Source organism: Arachis ipaensis, chromosome B8, assembly GCF_059453495.1.
Source record: "Arachis ipaensis isolate K30076 ecotype BB chromosome B8, ASM5945349v1, whole genome shotgun sequence".
NCBI classification, from domain to species: Eukaryota; Viridiplantae; Streptophyta; class Magnoliopsida; order Fabales; family Fabaceae; genus Arachis; species Arachis ipaensis.
In genome coordinates, this window is record NC_142443.1 from 141512302 (window position 1) to 141531177 (window position 18876).

The window sequence follows — 18876 nt, forward strand, 5'->3', positions numbered from 1 at the left end:
TTTTGTTTGGTCATGTCCCCACCCATGCACAATTCCATATATATATTTTCTTAAAAAATATCTATGTAGCTTTAACTTGATTGCAAAACTACTCTTTCACAAACCCCAACTTGTGTGCTTTTATTCTATGTACCCTCAACTTGCGTTATGCGTAGAAATATGAAAGTGTAACAAAGATAATCAAAGATTAAAATGAAGAGAAAATTTAAAATAGTCCCTGACAATTATTTCAAAAGACAACGAGATCTTTGACAAAAAAAAATATTAATTCGGCCTCCTGACAATTACCTTGAAAGGATGACGAGGTTCCTATATAAAAAAAAATTAATGTTGTTTTTTTGGCATAAAGACTAATCTATTTCAAAAAAAAATATCAAGATATAATTGTCGGGGTCGCACGGGTATTCACTCTAAAATTAAAAGAGAGATTGATTTTGCTTGGGGGGTGTGCTTAACTTATTGATTTTTCATATGTTCATGGCATGCTTCACCTACCATGTGTGTTAATAGATATAAATATAATTATCCTTTATTATTTTTGCTCCTTATCTAATCTACCTAGCTAGCCGTGAAAGTTAGATCATGTATCCCACCATTATTTTCCTTTGTTCGTTAATGAACAACCTAATAAAACAATTACATAGTACAACGAAAATAATGTTAATTAACCTAATTTTAAATAACAATTATATATAAATTTCAGTGAAGATATATAGTTGTAATTTCTAAAATTTCTTATGAGTTATGAATAAAAATCCTTAGAATTAGAAAATGGGGTTGGAACTATTTGAAGAGTACTCTTAATATTCTATTGCCACACTAACAAAAACGAATACACAAAAAAAAAAAATCTAAGTTTTTTTTGTTCGTCTTTTTATCTTTGAATTTCTTTTGATATATTCTTTAAAGAGACATTTAGATAAAGACGCTGAAAACGTCTTTTTATAAAGATATTTTTTAATAATTAAAATTTAACACATATAATCGATTAAATCGTGTTATTTTTGTCAAAATTAGGTTAGACAAATTGATTTGACAAAAAAATTGTGAAGCTAAATTAATATTATTTTTTATAGAAAATAACTACAATATCCTATTATAGAAAATGACTAAAATATTTTTATTATATGTATTAATTTTAAGAATTCTAAATTTTAGTGCTTTATTTTTCTATCGTAGGGTTAAGATTTAGAATTTTTAAAATTAATATATATATAATAATAAGAATATTTTAATTATTCTCTATAATAAAGGTATTGTAGTTATTTTTTATAAAAAAAAATATTATTAATTTAGACCAGTTCAAAATTTGATTCACTATTTTTTTTCGATTAAATCAATTTATCTAACCTAATTTTGACAAAAATAACATGATTTAATCGATTATATATATTAAATTTTAATTACTGAAAAATATTAAAAAAAAACGTTTTAAATATCTTTATCTGAGTGGAGCCATTTTTTAATTTGTCAATTCACATCGATTGATAATTGATTATCGTGGTTAATAAATTTTAAAATAAAAAATCAGTAAAACACAACATAAAACAATTGAATAGTACAATAAGAAAATGTTAACTAACCAAATTCTAACAATTTAATGATGATTTAATTGAGTTCTAGTAATTTTTTAATAAAATAATTGCCGCCTAGCTAGTTTGATTGATCCAATATAATTGAGGGGGATGTCCATTCTACTTCCACTTATGACTTGACGTATATGATTAATTAACCAAGAAATTAAAACATTTAAAAATAATAATAAAAAAATAATCAATCAATAAATTTTTAAAAAATATATATATATTTGTAGACGATAGAGTGTAAACCAAGCTAGCACTTGGGTTATAAGAAAGACAAGAGTTCCAAATCCAATGGACCAAGGGTTTCAAAAGACCAATCTAGCAAATTAATATATGGTAAGAACACAAAATTGATTACAACATATTCTTCAAATATAATCAACCTTATATTATTCGGCAGTCATAGTGTAATAATAGTCAACTAAAATTCGACATTTATTCATCAAAGAAAAGATTGTTCATCTTAGGTTAAAACTTAAAAGTGTATGATTAACGAGAAAATATATATATATATATATATATATATAAAAGAATAAAAACTTATGATGGACACAGGACACGACACGATACAAGACACGCAGGGACGGATCTATTCATGAAATAGTGGGGGCAAGTGCCCCCAGGGAATTTTTGAAAACTTCTTAATAGTTCTTAATAATATAAGTTAGTTGCCCCACCATAAAATTAAGTTTGCCCCCACAACAAAACTAATATAGGTTATTGGCAACTTTTGCATATATTTTCATGTTTGAAATAAAACTAAATAGTAATTTTAGCCTTTTTGATTGGTTGAAAAAAAGAAAAAATCTACCTCTAAGATAATACATTGGTGCTGTGATATTGGACTTATTAAAATTCTCTAAAATTTTGAAATCTTAAACAAAATTATCTTTACTAATTTTTTGGTTAAATAATCATATTTTATAAATTACAATATTATAATAATTATAAAAATTATTATTATACTATATATATTTGCCCCCACTATTAAAATTTTTTGGATCCGTCACTGAAGACACGTCAATACACAAATTTTAAAATTTTATATGACACGGGGACACGCATATATATAAAATATAAAGTATTTTTTAGATAAATTATAATAATATTTTGATATTTTATTGATATTAAAATATAAATTAAAATTTTTAATTATTTTTAATGTCTTATTTTAATTATACCAAGTATTTAAAATATTTTTATTTTAATAAGTAATAATATATACTATATCTAAATTTATTTTAAAAATATATGTTAAGAATAAAACAGGACACGCTGATACGTGATGGTATTTAGGTGTGTATAGGTGTGTTCGGAAAAGAATTTTATTTTTTATTAAGACACGGTCGGACACAGCAAATACGCGTGTCGGACAAGTATCGGTGAATATCGTGTCTAAAATATATCTGACACACGAACACGACAATTTAACGAAGTGTCCATGCTTCATAGATAAAAACAAAAGTAGAGCAAGTCAATTAAGATTAGCTTAATTGATGATAAGATCAAACAGCCTTCATTAAAACTTAGAAGTTTATCTTCCGTGACACTCCATTATTTAGATATCAAAATTATTTTAATTTTAATTGCACTTACTTTAAAGCTATCATCGTCATGAAATTTTTAAATTTTATATTTAAAGAACATTAATAAAAAAGAATTTGGACATAAATTATAATTGTAAATTTAATTCTTACTTTGTATTATACATATCTAATTTCTTATACTCAATTATTTCATTTGTCAAATGGGATATTAATTACTGGATTTCACTTATGAGTTATCACCTTGGAACTTGGAAGTGTATAACATTTAAGAAATCTTGTCCTCTTCAAACTTCTAGCACCAACATATTTTATTTTGAACTAGGAAAAAATCTAAGATGGAGTTTTCTTATTAAAATTGAGTAAATAAATTTTAAAATGCTATTGACCCACTTTTATTCGTTACATTCACATACACTATGAAAAAGAGGAAAATGAAGTAAAAATTTAAGTGCAGTTAATTTTAGTTAATAGTTAAAAATTATTAAATAATTTAATAAATTTAATTAAAATATTATTTAACAGTTATTAACTATTAACTTTATATAAAGTTAATTGTATTCAAAATTTTTATCGAAAAATAAACTAAAAACACATTTATTCAAAGCAAGACAAAAATAATAAGTAGCTTTCATCACAAAACAAGCGAAGAAAATAACTTTTTTTAAAACAAAGACTAGTAATTATAAAAAAATTTTAAAGTATACTGATACACTGATATAGTAATTTTTAATTGCTAATTTTATAATATATAATATATAATTAAAATTAACGATTAAAATTTATTAAAATAACAGTATACTAAAATTTTTTCAATAATATATATATATATATAAATAAAAGGGGGTTTATATAAAGTCATATATTGTGTTTCACTGTTTTGATAGCTTTATTTTGAGAAAACGATAAGTAAAAGCAATTGAAATCAAAATAGAAAGCGAGTTCACATGGCCGCTTTCGTTTAGAAACAAATTCTGATCTATTTTATGTGTTGAGCTTGGTGTTAGCGTAACTGCGTAACTTAGCACACTAGTTTAAATTTTAATTTTTAGTCAATTTTTCTTTTTTCAGACCGCCCTGACGCAAATTAATTTTATTATGGAGGCATCGTTAGTGTAGGACACAGATATGGAGAGGAGGGGAGCTTTATCGGGCTGTCTTGTCAGGAACACGGTAATCGGACCTTGCGAGTTGCTGATGGGAACTCGGACCCTCCGATTTCCTGTAAATTAAAAAAAAATTCCTCTCAAGCAGAAATCGGACCCAGCGACTAATATAACGAAATAAAAATAAAAAAAACTAACAAAAAAAACGGACCTTCCGTTTTGATGAAGACATATCGCACAGTCCGATTTCTCTTATGTGAATTTTGTATACAAGCAAAACGGACCCTCGATTTGCTTACAAAATTTTCAAAACAAAGAACTCGGAGAGTCCGATTTCTTCCTTTCCACGATTCGGTGTAGCACCCTCACATTCCATAACCCGGCACAACACCTGTCCCTCTTCCATAACAAAAAAAATTAGTCCCGGCCTGAAGAACTAAAATAATTATTTTTCTTTTTTTATTTAAAAATAATTTAAAGACACAATTAATTAATAATAACTGTCTTTATATACAAATATAAGAAGTACTTGATGTACAATCAGTATTACTATTGAAAAAAAATACGAATTTGTTCATCATTTTATTTAACAAATTTAATGTTAATTTAAAAGATTAAAAATGATATAATAAAACAAAATATTTTTTCTATATATATTTTTTGCCATAGTGTTACTCTTAATTCATGATTTATTATATTAGACTTTTCTCTCATTTATTAATAAAAAATGAAATTAATGTTAATTTTGCTAGAAAACAAACTTTTTTTCCAGCAATTAATCAGTTAACAAGTTAATAAAATGGTGAATGAGCAAAAACTAAAAAAGACAGAAGAGAGCTAGCCATTTTTTTTTCTAAAAAATAGTGAATCTTAATTGATTATTGACTACAAAATATTGGTTCTATTTTTTTTTCTTTTAACATACTATCAGACATTTAACTATTTAATTATATATTACCACATAAAAATAATTATTATTTTACAGTTTCATTACTTCAATAATTATATAAACACATAAATCTAATTAACCAATAATATAAAAATATTTTATGTTATCAATATATCAAAACTAAATATTTTAATGAAAATAGAAAACATTCAAATGAATCTTAAAAAAATCAGCTATTTCGATCTCCAGTTGTTTCTAGTCAAATTTTTAATTAGCATATCAAACAAATAAATTTCTCATAAATTTTATTACGGGTTAAGCTATAAATACAAAAATATGTTAAAAATTTAAATTTTTTATAATTTTAATAAAAAATATTTAATTTAAAATCTTAACATATATTTTAAAATACGAGATAAATATGAAAATTTATTATAAACTAAAATATTAAATTTAAAATTTTTTAAAAATTAATTTAGAAGTTTACGGAGAATAAAAAATGATTATTAATTTAGTTAATGGCTCAATATTGAAGATTAAAAATTAAAAATAAAAATTTAAATATAATTAATTTTACATAAAATTAATAATTAAAAAAATTAAATTAACTAAATTTTTATCTAATACTTCTCAATTTTGAACTTTGCACTTAATTTTCACTAAAATTAAAATGCAAAGGCAAAAAGCAGAATGCAAGTTAGAGAGGGTGGAAAGCACTAACCAGTGAGTCAGTGACTATTAATTACTCCATTTGACCAGTCGCTTCTAAATCTGCAACTCCAACGCCTTCCTCATCTCCCCCCTTATTAACACTAATCAACCATTAGTCTACTACAATCATTTTCACTACCCCCTATTTATAATATATATTAACCTGAAATCTTAATTAATAACAGGGACCCAACGCAATACAACACGGTCAAACACGCTAAACCGTACGAAATACATTTCCAGAAATTACAATTAAAAACTATTTAAAAAAAAAAAAAATTGCATTAGAGATTAGACTAATAAAGAATGCAAAAGAATATAGAAAACTGACGCTTGTGATACGTGGGGTCCAATGCAACAGTCCCATTAGCTTTTGCTGATTCCACTTCCAAATATAAATGCCTCTCTCTAACCATTGTCTCCTTCGTTTCTCCGTTGCGCAAACACACACCCAAACGCGGCCTTAATTCAATTACCTGAATGCAAACAAGAAGAAATTAGAAGAAACATGAGAAGGCCATTGAGACAAGTGAGCTGCCACCACAACAAGAAGAAGAAGCAGGACCTCTTGGACGCTCTTCCAGACGACGTCGTCGTTTCAATTCTCTCTAAGCTCACCTCCACTGCCTCTTCTCCTTGCGATCTAATCAACGTTCTTTCCACGTAAGTTTTATTGTATCTTCATTCATTCATTTTCTCGTAACAAAGATTTCAAAAATTTAAGTAATAAATAAATATGAAATTATAAACACAGATGCAAGAGATTGAACCGTTTAGGCCTGAACCGTGTCGTTTTATCCAAAGCTGGTCCAAAACTATTCGCCATTAAAGCCAAAAACTGGTCGGAATCAGCTCACCGGTTTCTCAGAAACTGCGTTAACGCCGGGAACCTCCACGCATCCTACACTCTCGGAATGGTTAGTAATCAGTTAACACTAATAAACGACGCACTCATTCAAAACGCAACATTCTCTTATTTATTTATTTATTTTTTTTTTTTTGGTGTAGATCCGATTTTACTGTTTGGAAAACAGGGAGAGCGGGTTATCGTTGATGGCGAAGGCTGCGATGAAATCTCACGCGCCGGCTCTGTACTCTTTGGCGGTTATACAGTTCAACGGCAGCGGAGGCACGAAAGGCGACAAGGACCTACGCGCGGGCGTGGCGCTGTGCGCACGCGCCTCGCTTCTCGGCCACATTGACGCGCTCAGAGAGCTCGGACACTGCCTCCAAGACGGTTACGGCGTTCGCCAGAACGTGGCAGAGGGAAGAAAGCTCCTCGTCCAGGCAAACGCGCGAGAGCTCGCGTTCGTGTTACGCGCGGTGGCGCGGTCTTCCTCTTCGGCGTCGTTGCTGACGTGGCGAAACACGCTGAGCAACCATTCGTCGTCGGCGGCGTCGGTTTCGGCTGCAGTGTGTCCGTTGCTTAGTGATTACGGTTACAGTGTTGCGGTTCCCGAGGTTCAACCGGCGAATTGGTTTCTGAGAGAGTGGTTTGAATCGGGTCGGGGAAGATTGGGAAACGGTTTGAGGCTTTGCGCGCACATCGGGTGCGGGCGACCCGAGACCCGGCCTCACGAATTTCGAAGGTGCTCGGTTTGCGGTAAGGTGAATTACTGCTCGAGAGGGTGTCAGGCGTTGGATTGGAAGCTGCGGCATAAGATGGAGTGTTCGCCGGCGGATATTTGGCCGGAGGAGGAGGACGGTGGTGGTGCGGTTGTTGTTGGTGGTGGCGACGGCGATGGAGTAGGAAACGACGTGGACGTGAGAAACGGCGTCGTTTGAGGTATAAATGTATAATCCACTAATCCGAATAGGTGAAAAATAGAAAAAAAAAAAAAAAAAAAAAGGATTCGATGAGTTTAAAGATGGAGATTAGTACGTTCCAAAAATGATTATGTGTACAGTGACAGAATGGGGAAGGTTTTTGCCTATTTTGGAGGCTTTGAGAGAATTCCTTTGAAAAATCTGAATACTGATTAGATGCTAATAGTACATTTTAAACATGTTTTTTAATTGTTTTTTTAGTCTTAATTAACGACGTAGTGATGATTTAGAATTTTAGATTACCCCAGGCTATATTTTCTCATACAAAATGTCGTACTAATTAAAACGAGTTGCACAATTAAGACTTAAAGGTTTAGTAATTTACTAACTTCAAAATTTTATTACAGTTAAAATTCAGTGTATTTAGAATGGAGGGTATGCTGCTTTTCTTTTATTTTTCATTTACAAATTGTTGTTTAATATTTAGAAAACGTGGGAAGGAAAATTAAAACGCTATGTTACTCCTTTTTTAATATATTATTACTCATGTGTTTCACTTTTTTGAATGTGGCTACAAATATATGCTGCGTTTTATTCTTAATTAATGAGTGATAAAAAAAGATTGTTATATGAAATTTAAATTTAATTAAAGGTACAAAGCAGTAATTAGATTTAAATAGAATAAGAAAAATATATTCAACTTTGAAAGTTACAAAAACTCTACAAATATTCAATTATATGTTATATTGTGGATGTGTTTCATTGGAACATTCATTAGGTTACTATTTGGCTATTTGCTACTAATTATGAGGAAGGAAGCAACATTTTGGAAGCAAATTTGGTTACGAATGGAAAGAGGAAGAAGAGCATTCGAGAAAGAGATATAAAAGGCAGAAAAAATAACAAAAACAAAAAGGAAAAGAGAGAAAAATAATTAAATAAGAGAGGTGATACTTAGTTTTGGGGAGCTAGAAAAGAAAAGGATTGAAAGGGAATTGCATATATTCATAAAAGCATCGATGAAATGAAAATGAACGTCGGCGTTTTGTGTCAGCTTCAATATCCAATTAAGTGGGGGTGTGATTAAATCCATTAACTAAATATGAAATGTTTTTGGTTGAAATTGAGCTATCACAACAAAATCTATGCCTACATGGGGGCTCTCTAGTTCCCCACGAATTAAGCCATAAGTTATTCATATGCTTACTCCACTTGTCCTCACTAAAGAGTTTGGTTTTACTTTTTAAATTTTTTTATTACATAGTAAAATACACGTTCATGACATTCAATAATTGCTTCTCCTTTGTTCTTTTCTTGGAATATGTGTTTGGTTGAGATTAAAGTTAAAATTAAAAAATATATATATATATATTGAGTCTCCCTATATTTATCGAAATTTCACTTATTTTTAACTTTCAACCAAGTATATTCTTAGTCAAGTCTATCATATTGTTGACGGATATATTTAGGACATAGTATGAACTGTAAAAAATAAATTAATTTTAAAATTTAACATATTAAGTAATCAATTCTATTATTCATACCTATTTAAAAATCCATGACTTTATTTTAATACGATATACCATTAATTTAATAATTTAATTTTTAGACACTAACAATGTATAAGAATTTTACATAAATATAAAATTGTATATTATTACATTATCGAAATCTGTTAATTTTAAAATTCACTATTTAATTTGATTGATGATCGTAATTTTTTTAATACTGATTATATATAAACTCGCTCTTAAATCAAAAGTTATAGTTGTTAATTAATAATTGTGTAAGTATGCAACTTTATTTTTAAATGATGATTTTGAAAATTGCTATAAAAGGTTACACATATTATTAAATAAAAAAACCAAAACATTAAACTTATTGAATCCGAAAGACAACATTGGCTTAATTAAAACCAATAAATATTATCATTAATCCAAATTAACAAAGCAAAACACAAAACAGATAAAAATTAGGAATTACTTTTTATCAATAATTAGTGGTTTTTCTTACTCATTTTCTATTTTGTTGAATATTAATGGTAAAAAAAAGTAATTCTAAAAAATACTAAATGAAAATATTTACTTTTGCTTTGTTCCTTTCTTAGTCGCTCGAGTCTATCATATTGGAAGTTGTGATCTCTATCTATTATCTAAGGCCAAAAAAGAAAAGGAAAAAAAATAGAAAAGTGATTAGCTTTCATGTTTATATTGTGTGCGTTTGTTGGATTTGGATTAATGTATGTGGTGCATGTGGTACTATGGTGTCCGTATAATAAAGATAGTAGTGGGTGTGGGCGTTGTTGGAACTTTTCTCAAATGGGTTTTTAAACACTTAATTAAGCATACAGTCTTAATTAAATTAAGAATAATTATTTAAAATTAAATATTTTAGTTTTCAATGTTATTTGCGTTAGACAATACAATTTTTTTTTAATTATTCTATTAATTTTTATAGTTTTATCAAATTTATAATTAGGTTTTTATATTTTTTTAATTATATTTTTATATTATTTTTAATTTTATAATTAGATTATTTTTAATATAAAAAATTAATCGAATATTTTTTTATAAATTAAAAATATCTATAACTAAAAATTTAATTAGAACTTTAACCGTATGTATTTAAAAAAAATATTATGTTAATTTTAATATTTTATATACAAAATGATTTAATTATAAAATTAAAATTATTATAAAAACTTAATTAAAAAAATATAGAGACTTAATTAAAAATGTAATAAAATTATAGGACTAACAAAAAAATTAAACCTTAATTTTATTGCACAAGTGAAATATAAAACAATTTTTGAAGAGTCGAAAACATTTCAAAATAATCTCTAAAAACAATTAAAATTTTTAAATAATTATTTCAATTAAACGGATTAAATTAAAAGAAATTTTATTATCTAATAAAAATAAATGTTATAAATTGTTCGGTGTATTTTAAAATTTGAGGATTAAAATGTTTAATGTTAAAAAATTTAGGATTCTTTTGGATGACTGTTATTAAATTAAAGAGAAAATGACAAATAGGTCTATCACCTTTTGTCTCGCGAATATTTTCGTCTCTGACCATTGAAAAATACTTTTAAGTCTCTGACCTTCACAAAACTTGGACGGATCAATTCCTGACGTAGGTATTCCGTCCAAATTTTGTGAAGGTCAGAAACTTAAAAGTATTTTTCAATAGTCAAGAACGAAAATGTCCGCGGGACAAAAGGTCAAGGACCTATTTATCCTTTCCTCTAAATTAAATTAGTTTCATAAAAGGGGAGGGTGATGAGCGTGGCAATTTTGTGTTAGTTGAAAGCGAGAGCGGGAAATTAAAAGTGAAGAGAAGGTGCAAGAGAAAGAGAGGTTCCATGTTAATTACGTTATCGATGTTGTCGTGACATTGCATAAGGAAGATCAGAGGCAGAAGAAGAAGATGAAGAGAACGGTGGCTTTCGTATTCAAAGCCGTGATTCATGATGATTTTTATTTTGATTTTGATTTTATTTTTGACGGATACACTCAGGCCTCTAAGGTCCACCTCACTTGTCAACTTGTACCATTTTTCTTTCTTTTTTCTTGGATCCCTTCCAAACACAAAACAACTAATTATACATTATTGTTATAATAAGGTGATTATTACTCATACCAGAATGAAATTTAATTCTAAAATAGTTGTTGACATTGACCGTTTGTTTAAGTCTTTCAGAATTTAATTGTACTATAAATTTTTAAAATTTAAAAAATTATATCATTTTAGTTTTTTACTTATTTTTTTAATTGAGATATTTTTTATACTGTGAATGATTTACTACATATTTTTCATGTTGAAATGGATGAAATAACGTTTTTTTAGTTTTAGTCCTTGTTACGTTGGGTAACCGGAGATTGATGGGTCGGATGGCGTTGGTTGGCCCAAACGTATGAAGGAGGTGGCTTTCGAGTGGATCTGTTACTCGGTGTTCCTCCGTCCGACTTGTACGTGTGAAAGAATGGGGGGTGGTACCTGCAAAGACACTCCGATGCCTAAGTTAGCAAGAGTGTGAGCAGGTTAGAGAGTATATTGAACTTAGAGATACCTGAAGGGTGTCAGTGTATTTATAGTGGTGATCCAATAACCACCGCTGAAGTAGTGCCACCTTTTTAGGTGGATAACCGTCCCCATATCTTAGGGAGGTTAAGATATGGCTCTATGAAGTGGTTAGAGAGCTTCTAGAGACAGTTACTCATTCGAATGAGTGTTATCTGCCAGCTAACCCTATAGTCTGACTTCTTCGGAGCAAGTCGTGTTTAGTACCGACTTCTGGGATGAAGGCTGATGCTGGATGGAGGGCCAACCTTCTGGGTTGGGCGCCTTTGCTTGGATCCTGGGCCCTATTTATTGGGCCAGGGTATGAACAGTCCTAATACTTAATGAAATGATATCATTTAATTTTAATGATCATTTTTTTTACGACATAAGACTAGTGGCGGAACTTCAAACAAAATTTTGGGGCTAAAAATTTAATATAAAAATTTAAGGTCAAACTCATCTGATGTAATTTTTTGAATTTTTGAAGGTTGTATCTCACTCTCTTTGTAATTCATTAAAGTAAAAGAACTATTTATAGGTGTTGATATTGTAGAAGTTATATGTTCTCATTTTTTAATATTAATTTTTTTCTTAAAAAATCATCAATTCTTTGATTTTTCATTGTTATTTTGTGTAAAATTTTTTAATTCTCATCTTTAAATGAATATTATGACTTCTATTAAGGGAAAGAAAGTAATAAAGAGTTCATAACTTTAAAGTCTCTAATAATAATTTCTTATAAAGATTTGAAAACACATTTATTTTTTTTCTATATCTAGTAATTAGAATGGTAATTAAAAGGAATGATTAGAAAATTTTATTATTTTCCTACAAAAAGTATAAAACCATTCACGTGAATAAAGCACAAAAACTAGAATTTATTTACATTTTTAACAAAGGTAATTATTTATTTATATGAATAAGGTTACAAATAAGATCACTTAGGCTAAAAGCGATAGCACAGATTAATTTTCCAACAGACTGAATTACAAGCAATATTTAACATACTAAATTTGAAGGGAAAAAAAAACTAAGGAAAATAAAACTAGTATTAAAAATTTAGAAAGTTAAGAATTTCTTATTTATAGTGGTACTCAATCAATGAAACAATATTTATCCCGTGCCATGCTTCTTATGCACGAGAAATAATATTTGTATTTTTTAATATATATTTTTCGTTTTCTGAAATAATGTTTATTTATGTATTTGATTTTTTTAATCATATTTACTATTATCTTAAAAACTAAAACAGTACACCCAAAAATATTTACGAAAAGAATGGTACAAATAATATAATTATAAATAATTTATGTTCACAAAATAAAATATTTTTTGAGGAGTGTTAGGAGACAAGTAAAATTTGTGATGTGTAGTCATTAATTAGTTATTATTATTAGTATTTTTAATAGTGTGAGATGATATCTAATAATGTAGAATTACTCATTTTTTATTTATGGTTAAGCGCTGGCCTTCTAGAATTTCTCATATTTCTCTTTGTTTTTTTTAAATTAAAAGTGAAACTCAAATATAAGATCTCTAAATAAAAATAAAGAGACTATGTTATTTAAGTTATAATTCGTTAGCAAAATATCTTCCTTTACTAGACTGAGTTTTTTTTGGGTCATGTAATAATCTCTTCTCAAGTAACCTTCGTTGACCAAACTCATTTCTTCATGTACCTTTTTTTTTTGTGCTGGACCAATTTCACTATTGTTTTTGTCAACTGGACCAATACCACTTTATATCCAAACATAAACCTACCAATATCCTCCGAGACTTAGTTGAGATAAGTAGATAACACATTAACATCCTTCTTAATATATTGTAATTCAAACTTTGATAATATCAAGTAATGAATAAGAACTATTAAAAATATTTCGTATATAAGTAAATAGTATGTGTAAGTTTGTGATGTAATATTTAAAATTAAAATTCTTTAATTTATCTTACCAAAATAATAATAATAATAATAATAATAAAGCTACTAATATCCCCACACAAAATTGCAACAAATATTCTTCTTTTATATTTAATGGAACAACATCTAAACTGTTTAGAAATGTTCTTGTTACAATGATTGTACATAAGTTAATGCTAGTATACTATTGATGGATTTTTACGGATTTAAAAAAAAATATTTACAAATATATATACATTCTGAAGTTTCACAAATTTTTTTCTATTATTTATTTTTAGCAGTACAAATAAAATAGTTCGTAATTACTTATCTTGTTTTATTTTACTATGTTGTATAAAATTCTTTGTATATAAAAAAAATTACCAAATACTATTATTAATACGATATATATATATATTAATCATTATATATTTGTATATAAATATATATAATTTATTATATTTTTAATATATAATTTATATTGGTAATAAATTTTAATAATTAATTTTAATGTACATTTATGGTAATATGAGAATTACTTTTTGACATGTTAATGTAAAAACTAAAATGTGCAAGAGTAATTTTTAATTACTCATGCAATTTTTTACTTTTTTTATTTAGTCATATAGTGTGCATTCGTAAGAGTGAAAATTTTCGTATTAATATAAAATTAATAGTTAAAAATTATTAAATAATAATTTAATCAAATTTATTAAATTATCTTATAATTATTAAATATTAACTTTATTTCAAAACGTGAATTTTTTATGTAATAAAAATTTAGGTAAAGTTGATAGTTGAAAGTCGTAAGATGAAAATTTAGTCAAATCATATAAATAATTTAATAGTATTCAACTATCAACTTCAGGTGAAATTGACTGGTACGTGGCCACGTTTGCGGGACCCGCAAGACAAAACACCAAAATAGTGAAGGAAGCGCTGTCGTTTTGGCCTTTCCTAAACCCAAAACGCTAACCAATCTAAATTCTGAAACCCCTTTCTCCTGACTCACTCTCCGCCGGAGATGCCGTTTGCACCACTCGCACTCCATCGCCACACTATCACCATACAAAATGTTCAACTCCTCCGGTGATGCGCCGCCGCCTCCGCCGCAGCAAGAACAGCAAGAGCAGAACAACGACCAGTCGCAGCAAGAATGGGAGACTATGGCGCGTGCATGGCTGAGCTCGTTCGCGGAGGCGAAGGAAGTGACGATGCCGGAGGTTGAGGCATGGCTCGACGCCAACCTCGCTTCTCTCCCCGAAGGTCTCCGATCCATGCCTCGCTCCGATCTCTGCCTCAGACTCATCTCCATTCAGAACTGCATGAGGCTCCCTTCCCAAAACCCCGAGGTAGTTACCGCAGTTTCGATAATTACATCGCTTTTTGTTCTTTTTAAACTCTGGAAGAAATTAATTACGAGATTTTTTTATTAATTTTGTTGGTGATTTTGGATTTAATTGAAACGATTTGTTCCCCAAGTTAGATGAGCTCATTAATTAGGACCAGGAGTTTTGTAACGTATGGAAGCTTCTTCATTACCTAATAAGAAAACTTATGGCTTTTACTTTTGTGTTTCTATTTTCATTTTTATATTCGTTTTTATTTTGAGTGCTTTCTGTATTTATGATTTTAGGAAACGAAGAACGAAAACAGGAAAAAGAAGATAGAAAACAATATTTTAATGTTTTGCCTATTCTCAAATAGAAAATGATTTTGCAAACCAAACAGGCCTTTATATTTGTTCCATTAGAATAAATTGTCGGAAAGAGTCACCGAAGTTGTGGGGTTGGCTGTCGAAAGAAATGAATGAATTTGAGGAATTGCTCAAGAGTGTGATATTGGGATGCCATGTTCTTATCTAATTATTTTATTTGATTTTGAATATGCCGCAAAAGTATCTCTATATGTGTAATAAGGTAAGGAATGTCTTGAATTTTTATGGTCTTTGTTGTTCTTTATTATTGGTTGTCCTTTCATGCTGTACATGTTAGAGTTAGAAAGAAACTAAGAAAAATTACAGAGGGATTGTTAAGAAGTACATAAATCTTACAGGACATAATATAATAATTTGATTTAGGTAAATGAGGCCACTAATGGGAGAAGGCTTTGTTTTAGTTGTTGAATACAAAGAATGTGCACCGGGATTTAGTTGGTTACTTGGGGTTTGGGGACACAACACTTTGGCTCTATAGGTGTCTGTTTTAGCTGAATGCAGAGCAAACATGGCTGATCTATGATTTCAAATGCTCCCCAACCCTCTATTTGCTTTAGTAACTGACTAGTCATGTATCAGACCCTTGTCCATTGAAGATGCTCATTGTTGGAAACTACAATCTTCTATTGGTCAATATCAATTTTTTTCCCCAATAAATAGAACCCCCTCTCCCCTTTTCTTTCTCCCAGTCCCAAACAACTAGGAGATTTATAGTATGTAGGTTGCTTGCCTTTGGGTGATCTACGTATAAGCTTTTGCTTCTTGAAAAGATTCCTTTAACATAAAACCGGACAACTTTGTAAGTTTCTACACTTGACATTGTTTAATCTTTCAAATGTGGCAGGAAAAGGAAGTAAATCAGCTTGATCTTCCAAATGCACGGTTTCAACGCACGGATCAATGGTTACCAGTTTATTCATGGTTAGAAACTTTGGATAAAGATGAGGTGGTTAAGTCCAAGGATATTTCTGAGTGGTTAACAGAGAACCCTAAGGTCCAAGAACAGTTATGCTCAAGGCATTCTAAATATCATTTGATGCACTACATCAAAAAATGCCATTTAAAGATATTGAAAAGAAGGGAAAAGAAAAAGGTATTCAATCTTATTTATTCATTTCTAAATATTGGGGAGGGGACCTTGGTTGCTTTGCACTTTGAGTTAAGTGGGTACTGTTTTGGCATATCCATGTTTGAAGGCAGCTTCATCCTTCCCATTCTTAATTTCTTGTATCTAATTTAATTTGGTTGTGTTCGTCTGCCATCTCCCATGTCTATAGGCATTTAAAAGGTTTCATATTCAGTTCAAGTGGTATCTCCCCTAGTTATCATGAGCTGTGTGGAGATGTTATTGGTTTCAATCCATCACATCCCCATTGTCAATTTACAAACCACACCCAAATAAAAAGGGGAGAGAGTTGGCATTGGTGGAAGTTTCTAAGTTAGATACTGTGTAAATTTAATGGCTTTGCCAGCTAGTGATTACCTATGTGTGAAAACAGTTGATTCCTCGCAATACTGTACACTTGGTAATGCTTTTATATAATATATATATCACATGCTGCTTGTTAACTTGGACAGGGTATAGAAAAGCTTGAGAAAGACACTTCATTGATGGTTCATAAAGATGTAGCGATGAAACACGCATCCCCGGTTCCAAGTATGCTCTATCCCTCTTATCTTTTAAGTTTTCTCTGGTACTGTACAGAAGAATGTTTCACTTTCAGTCAGCCAAAATTGACTCATTTCTGTGAATTAGCCTATATGTAGGACAGAAGGAGCATAGTGGGCTGTGACTTAGTTTTGGGGAAAGGGAAGAGGTTAGGGATCAATTATGAGACTTTTGAAAAGTAATGCAAAATGTAATTATTAATTTGCTATTTGTGATCAAATTTTATTTTATTGTCTATACATTGTGGGTTGAGCTACGCTGTCGACGAGGATGATTACTATTCACTCTAAATTACTCCTTTTTTCTTTTAACATTTAATTTTCACTCTCCTGTAGCCTTTGCAGCCTTCAATGTGTAGGTCTGTGAGCTGTAGTGGGAAAGAGTTCTATGGTTTTGAGTTTATTTCTTTATTCTGGATAGGGAGATTTAGTTGGCTTTGCGGTGTTTAGTTCAAGATCTTAATTGTACTCATAGGTCTAACCCATTTCTAAATATGTTGGTTGGAAGCGATTCATCTCAATTGTCTCGTAATGGGAAACAAATAGCATACTAGCAGACCATTTTAAACTCGCTTTATATCTGAGTTAGGCTTCTTCAATTTGTTGAATAGTTAGGCATTTTTCTCATGCGATCTAAACTGGAAATCTCTGCAGTACTATAACCAAAGCTTCTTCCTTCATCTCGATTTTGCAGGTTGTTCCATAAATAATCTGCCCAAAGATAGCGATTTGTACGTGGCCAAAAGAAACGAAGCCTATCAAAAATACGAGATGTAAGTGAAATAGCAGGTTTTCTTAATGTGGTTTAGGTGCGAAATCGTTATCATCATACTTCAGTTTACATTATGCTGATTTGGTTTCAGTTTAGTGGAGTTGGAGAAGTTGCTCTCCCCAATATTCCCGAAGCAGCATACTATGGTATAAACTAGTGAAACAGTCGCGGAACAATGACCGGGAACTTCCTTCTGTGGCGCCACTCCAGGGGTAGGCTTGAAGCAATGCTGCTGCTTCACAACATTTATCTTTGAAGGTAAGAAAACCATTCGCCACAGGGAGTGATGGTAGTTCATATTTGCTGTAGTCTTATTTGTAGCAAATTTATATTTCTATTGGATGACCACTACATCAACTTAGGAAATCATGGATCAGCATTCATCTACGTTGTGAGTAATTCATCATTTTCATCAAGTTAGGTAATGAATGAATGATGCGTCTCAGGTTTAACCGGGTCAATTGCATGATTCCTTACTCTGGGTATCTTGTGCAATGTTTTCTAAGTTTTCATTTTACACTTAACCTTCACTTTAGATGATTTAAATCGGACTTGGCAAATTCTAAGTTTTTCACTGAATCCAATCATGTGCTAACTGCTAAATATATTGCAGTGGATATCTTAGAATACTGATATTAAAAAAAAAAAAACCCTCAAAATAAGAGTTTTAAATGAGTTTTATTAGGGTAATGTAATGGTGAAATCTTTTCATTACAATAGAAAAAAAATAAAATAAAGATATTAAGTTTAATGCACACTTTTCTAAACCCCTGTTTCTCATTGAGGTATTTTTGTTTTAATTAAGGAGCTTATTAGTTTTTATTTTAGGAAATTATTTTCACTTAATATTTATACCTGACTGACACTTTAGTAGGTCACTAATTGACAATCAGTTACAAATGTGGTTTAGACTAATTACTTAGATGGTTAGAGACTCCTTCGTATAAATGGTCAAGGATCAAAACGGACATTTTCTCTATTTATCTGTATTGAAATTCTGTTTGCGATGAGGTGGTTTTTTCATTTGTAGTCATTGTAATTTAAAAAAGATATGGTCTTGATGTGTAAAAAGGAATTTCAAGAATCAATTTTGAATATAACTTTTAAACTTGAGACCATTATAAGTCCAAAACTACTATGAACCAACTGAAAATACA

General features: G+C 29.7%; 2 protein-coding genes and 1 long non-coding RNA gene across 6 annotated transcripts; 2 read left to right on the top strand and 1 right to left on the bottom strand.

Annotated features, from left to right (window-relative positions):
• Positions 1–4207: 4207 nt before the first annotated feature.
• Positions 4208–6341, bottom strand: LOC107613950 (uncharacterized). Of its 4 annotated transcripts, none has more exons than XR_015896894.1 (4): positions 6165–6288; positions 5844–5934; positions 4445–4624; positions 4208–4349 (listed from the first exon to the last, which is right to left on the bottom strand). It is a non-coding gene; the product is annotated as an uncharacterized LOC107613950 (long non-coding RNA). The 4 variants fall into 4 exon arrangements; XR_015896896.1 differs by having other exon boundaries at positions 4445–4632; XR_002353153.2 differs by having other exon boundaries at positions 5844–6341.
• On the top strand, positions 6264–7823 carry LOC107613949 (F-box protein At1g67340-like). Its single transcript, XM_088497582.1, has 3 exons — positions 6264–6496; positions 6588–6750; positions 6842–7823. The coding sequence occupies exons 1-3, from the start codon at positions 6342–6344 to the stop codon at positions 7616–7618; spliced, it is 1095 nt and encodes a 364-aa protein (XP_088353708.1). The 5' UTR covers positions 6264–6341; the 3' UTR covers positions 7619–7823.
• Positions 7824–14469: 6646 nt separating this feature from the next.
• Positions 14470–18180, top strand: LOC107614084 (ribonucleoside-diphosphate reductase subunit beta). The gene is made up of 5 exons (XM_016316315.3): positions 14470–14914; positions 16124–16372; positions 16858–16936; positions 17642–17720; positions 17811–18180. Exons 1-5 carry the CDS (start codon positions 14636–14638, stop codon positions 17869–17871), a joined length of 747 nt encoding a protein of 248 aa, XP_016171801.2. The 5' UTR covers positions 14470–14635; the 3' UTR covers positions 17872–18180.
• The last annotated feature ends 696 nt before the right edge of the window (positions 18181–18876 follow it).

Excerpts from the sequence above, each read along its gene's own strand:
- LOC107613949 (XM_088497582.1), top strand. The coding sequence starts at position 6,342 with ATGAGAAGGCCATTGAGACAAGTGAGCTGCCACCACAACAAGAAGAAG. Across the intron at positions 6,497-6,587 it reads CTAATCAACGTTCTTTCCAC|ATGCAAGAGATTGAACCGTT; the intron begins GTAAGTTTTATT and ends TTATAAACACAG. Across the intron at positions 6,751-6,841 it reads CATCCTACACTCTCGGAATG|ATCCGATTTTACTGTTTGGA; the intron begins GTTAGTAATCAG and ends TTTTTGGTGTAG.
- LOC107614084 (XM_016316315.3), top strand. The coding sequence starts at position 14,636 with ATGTTCAACTCCTCCGGTGATGCGCCGCCGCCTCCGCCGCAGCAAGAA. Across the intron at positions 14,915-16,123 it reads TCCCTTCCCAAAACCCCGAG|GAAAAGGAAGTAAATCAGCT; the intron begins GTAGTTACCGCA and ends CAAATGTGGCAG. Across the intron at positions 17,721-17,810 it reads GCCTATCAAAAATACGAGAT|TTTAGTGGAGTTGGAGAAGT; the intron begins GTAAGTGAAATA and ends ATTTGGTTTCAG.